Source organism: Balaenoptera acutorostrata, chromosome 4, assembly GCF_949987535.1.
Source record: "Balaenoptera acutorostrata chromosome 4, mBalAcu1.1, whole genome shotgun sequence".
NCBI lineage: Eukaryota > Metazoa > Chordata > Mammalia > Artiodactyla > Balaenopteridae > Balaenoptera > Balaenoptera acutorostrata.
In genome coordinates, this window is record NC_080067.1 from 70,825,165 (window position 1) to 70,829,883 (window position 4,719).

General features: G+C 42.7%; 1 protein-coding gene and 1 non-coding gene across 2 annotated transcripts; one reads left to right on the forward strand and one right to left on the reverse strand.

Annotated features, from left to right (window-relative positions):
• Positions 1 to 691: 691 nt before the first annotated feature.
• On the reverse strand, positions 692 to 1,887 carry SST (somatostatin). The gene is made up of 2 exons (XM_007195233.2): positions 1,750 to 1,887; positions 692 to 904 (listed from the first exon to the last, which is right to left on the reverse strand). Exons 1-2 carry the CDS (start codon positions 1,885 to 1,887, stop codon positions 692 to 694), a joined length of 351 nt encoding a protein of 116 aa, XP_007195295.1.
• A 2,335-nt stretch (positions 1,888 to 4,222) lies between these two features.
• LOC114235667 (U6 spliceosomal RNA) lies at positions 4,223 to 4,329 on the forward strand. Its single transcript, XR_003621791.1, has one exon. It is a non-coding gene; the product is annotated as a U6 spliceosomal RNA (small nuclear RNA).
• The last annotated feature ends 390 nt before the right edge of the window (positions 4,330 to 4,719 follow it).

Sequence of the window (4,719 nt, forward strand, 5' to 3'; positions counted from 1 at the left end):
ATTTTACATATCAGCCTGGTGGTTAGTTGGACATTTCAGCCTGCCTACCCATTAATACTAATACTCATTTCAACATATAATTTTAAGAGTATTTAAAATGTAATTATTTGTATTTGTATGGAAATATGTATGGAAATATGTTAATATAAATGTTTCAGACATTACATGAAATTTCTAAAAATCTTATATTTGTATTTGTATGGAATTATGTATGGAAATATGTTAATATAAATGTTTCAGACATTACAGGAAACGTCTAAAAAAAAAAATGTAATTGATGTTTGTGGCAGCCCCTTCCAATAACTACCGTTGGATTAAAACTAGAATTCATAGAGTTAATTGAGATTATTTATGTTTAAAATAACCCAAACTATCTAGGTTACCATTTAAAACATAACTTTTATTACCACAGGGAATTTTAAACAGTATGTCTGTGAGATTTGGAGTGCATATCTCAAAGAACTTGACTGAAATCACAAAGTTAATCATATAGTATTGAACAGAAAGGTTTAACTCAATAAGAAACCAAAATCCTTTTTTTTTTGTAATTTCATCATAATTTTATTTTGTATTTACAGTCTTCAATTCCTAATGCAAGGGTCTTACTGAGGATTGGGGGGATTAGGGAGGAGAGACGGGGTTTGGAGGAGAGGAATCAGAGGTCTTATACAGACAACAATAATTAATAAAGTTAGCAGGATGTGAAAGTCTTCCAGAAGAAGTTCTTGCAGCCAGCTTTGCGTTCTCGGGGGGCCATGGCCGGGTTTGAGTTTGCGGATCTCTGCAGTTCCAGCCTCATTTCATCCTGCTCAGCAGCCTGGGACAAATCTTCAGGCTCCAGGGCATCGTTCTCTGTCTGGTTGGGTTCAGAGAGCAGTTCTGCCAAGAAGTACTTGGCCAATTCCTGTATGGGGTGGAAGGAAGAGTGAAAGAGAGAGAGAGAGAGGATAAGAATGAGGATGGTGGAGAAGAAGAAATGGAAAAGCCTGCTTGAAAAACAGATTTAACCACACCCAAACCCCAATTTTCACAGCTGTGCTCTTTTTGTCACACTTAAAATTGGTTAAGGATATAAAAACAAGGGCTGTTGTTATAATCACCAAGTACCCAAAGAAGCTTTAAAAACTCAAATGTTTCTGCAAGTTTTCTGCTTCTGTAGGTTTAAAATACACACATAGAAAGAAATAGATCGTTAGTTTTTCAACATGAGCCAACAGTTTGTTTAACTCAATTTCCATGTCATGAGCTACAAACTAGAATTGTTCTTACCAGTTTTACTAAGTCAGCTGTGGCGAACAAGACCTTTCACAATCGTAAACATATTGTGTTCTGGCTGCAGAGCGCCAGTTAGCCCCCAATCCCGCTGCATGGGAGGGAGGTGGTGCTTAGGACAGTAGCAGCTTCAGAGGTCCGTGCTTTCAGCACCTGGGTCAGCACCTCCCGCGGTCAGCACCGGGGATAAATGCCATCATCCCTTCGAGCTCAGTTACCAAGGTCTTGGAATTTTCTTGAATGCTAAAGAACTCACCTGAACAGTGACCTACTGCGCTGATCAGGGGAAACAAAGAGGTAAAAAGGAATTCTGGACTTTGAAAGTTTTCCTGTGAGCTTTGGTAGCTAAGGGACCCAGAAAAGCACCGGCACTCTTTGGGAGCACCTCTTAAATTCACCCAAGGGATCAGAGGCAAGGCTAGGGAAGGTTGGGAGGTTCTGGAGAGGGGAAAGAAGACGTCGAGGGAGTCTCCTTACCTGCTTCCCAGCGGCAGCAGCCAGGGATTTCTGCAGAAACTGACGGAGTCGGGGATCTGAGGGCGCGCCGGTGACACCGCCCAGAGCCAGAACGATGGAGAGCGCGGCCAGCGCGCACTGGAGACGGCAGGACAGCATCTCGGCGGCGCCGGAGAAGCCGAGCTAGAGTGCGGTTGGTCAAACTCTAGGAGCTGATCGCAGGCAGCAGCAACGGCTCTGAACCTCGCGACTCCTAAAGCGGCTTGTATGCTCTCCTCCGGCTCCCCCTTTTTAAACTCTCTCTCTGACGTCAGACTAGGAGGCGCCCCCAGATCTCACCAGCGCTTTTACGCACCATTACCCTCGTGAAATCAATCACAGAGGTGAGAGGAGGCTACACAATCAGAAGTGGCTTATTTAAAAAAATTAAATCCTGCACAGGCACAGGCCCACACGATTCCACACGTCACACCATCTACACAATCTTTTTATATTCACTCAGTGCCATGCACATACACACTCCATAATTTCACTCACACATGTGCACACTTAATTACACACACTCAAACACTCAGCCCCTGGAGAAGCAAATGCACTATCACACTCAGCCACACACACATAAATGTACCCAGACAATTCTATCCATCATCATGCTCAAACATTTTAGGAGAACCAAATGCAAAAGTATATGAGTGTGACAAGTGGAGATGGTTACAAGCATTCTTTGTGACAGTGAATGTCATCAGCATTCCTCTAAGAACAGATTTGAAAATGGAATGTGGATTTTAGAAGGACTAAGTCACCTTTCTCCATTAACTCTGTAAAGAGTCTTGTAGATTAAGATGTAATGGGGCTCGAAAAGAACTTCACTTTTCCTTATAATGGAAGAGTACCTTAAACTCACCCTCCATCCCTCTTTCTCAGCAGCGGAGACACTTCTAGTCTGCTTGCCATTCCACTGTGACAAAAAATGCTGAAGGAAAAAAAAGTGAGATTGACTTCATTTTGGTCCTAGAAACTTGGAGCTAGAAAGAAATCTCCGAAAACATCTATTAAACCTCAGAGTTTGAGTCACTGAGCCTAGAAATAGGCAGTGAAATTCTCTGCCTCACATAGTACAAAGCTGGAGCAAGAACCAGACCTCCACATTCCAAGGCTAGGATTCTTTTCACTCAACTCTTGAGTTTTCTAATGGATTCCTGGCTAGTAGTAGCAGTTTTAGGTCAGGGACTCCCAGTCTGGACATACAGAGGTCCAGGAACCCCCTGAATGTCAGTGACCATTATTGTAAGTCTCTGTGCGAGAAAAGCATCAACGGTGCTCCACTGCTCCCCACACAAATAAAAAGGAAGTTTGAGAAATGCTGTTCTGGAATTCTGGTTGTGGTCTAGTTAGATGTTTGCTGTCCTGATCAGAGTTCTGGTAGCTTTTTCTTTTCTTTTTTTCCCCCAGAATAATTCCTTATCAAGGAATGGCCAGCTAATATCCTGGCATGGACCAGATGATCCCTGCAGGCTCTTCAAGGGCTGACATTTTATAAGCTTCAGGTTCATAAGAGCTGAAAAAAATTCCTATCTCCAGAAACCAAGTGAAGCAGAGAACTTGACTAATCCTGTCACCAGCCAGGCATCACATATGTATTCTCAATACTTAGACCAAGACCACAGTGTTGAGAGGCAGGAAGGGTTGGGAGGTGTCCTGAATGGCTTGAATAATTGTCACCTTTTCTTTCTGTGTCTGTAAGCTAAAGCAATAAGAGAAGGCACAGCAAGGAGTGCTAAAGCTTCCAGGGCTTGGTGAGTCCAGACAAGGGTTAGTACAAGTAAGGCATTAAAAAGTCACTCACATGTGTTGGAATAGTCTGGGAGAGCAATGGATCTCAGACTGCAGAACACAATGCATGTTATTTTCTCTATATATCCTGGAACCCTCCTAGGCCTATAGCTGGGGGTTCAGAGTCTAGTTATGTCAACCCAACTGTCCCAAGGCACCCTCAAATGATCTCACACCTCTTCCACTCAAGACTTGCCCTTGGCAGCCCCATTGAGTAGAGAAGAATTTTCCTAAAACAGGAGCCAGCCAAAGAACAAATAGCAGCCCCTCCATCTTGCTCTATGCTCTCTTCTACTTCCCTCCCCAGACTCCGGCCCCTCTCCTTCCACATCTTTATCCTCCTTTTTCCTCTTTCTCCTTTCCCAAACCTTTCTCTGAACTTCTCTCTCCAAATCTTCCTTATTCAATTCCCCCTTTTACTTTCTTTCCCCACTCCCTATCCTCATTCCTCTCTGTTGTACTTCCCTCTCCCCAGTCATTTTCTGACTTTGGTCTGGTTCTGTCTGGCTTCCTTCTGCCTTCTCTGCACGTCTCCCTCCCTTCCCATTCTGCCTACCCAATATCTATCCCAGTCTCTGCCTCTAGTCTCTTCCTCTCTTAAGCCCCTCCTTCCATTTCTTCCTCTTTCCTTCTCAGCTGTTTCTCATAAAAAACACTCATGGTGCTCGCTTCAGCAGCACATATACTAAAATTGGAACAATACAGAGAAGATTAGCATGGCCCCTGAGCAAGGATGACACGCAAATTCTTGAAGCTTTCCATATTTTTCAGGAACAAAGAAAATGCAACATACAATGCAATATCAGAACTTAAAAGGAAAACATTTCAGTTCAGTCAGTCTATTTCAGTCTAATTTATATCCAGTAAAATGCAAAGGTCTTAAGTGTACAGTTCAGTGAGTTTTGACACCCCTATAATCCTATGAAACCAACGTGGGAATGAAGATATAGAATATTTCATCACCTTCAAAGTTTCTGTGTGCCCTGTTTCAGTCCATTGCTCCCCAAGAGGCAAGTACTCTTCTGATGTCTCTCATTATAAGTTAGTTGTGACTGTTTTTGAACTTTATGTAAATGGAATGATTTGGTATTAAAAAAAAAATACTCTTGATCTTTAGCTGTTTAAGTTACTTGGGAATAGTAAGTCTGGGTGGCTTCC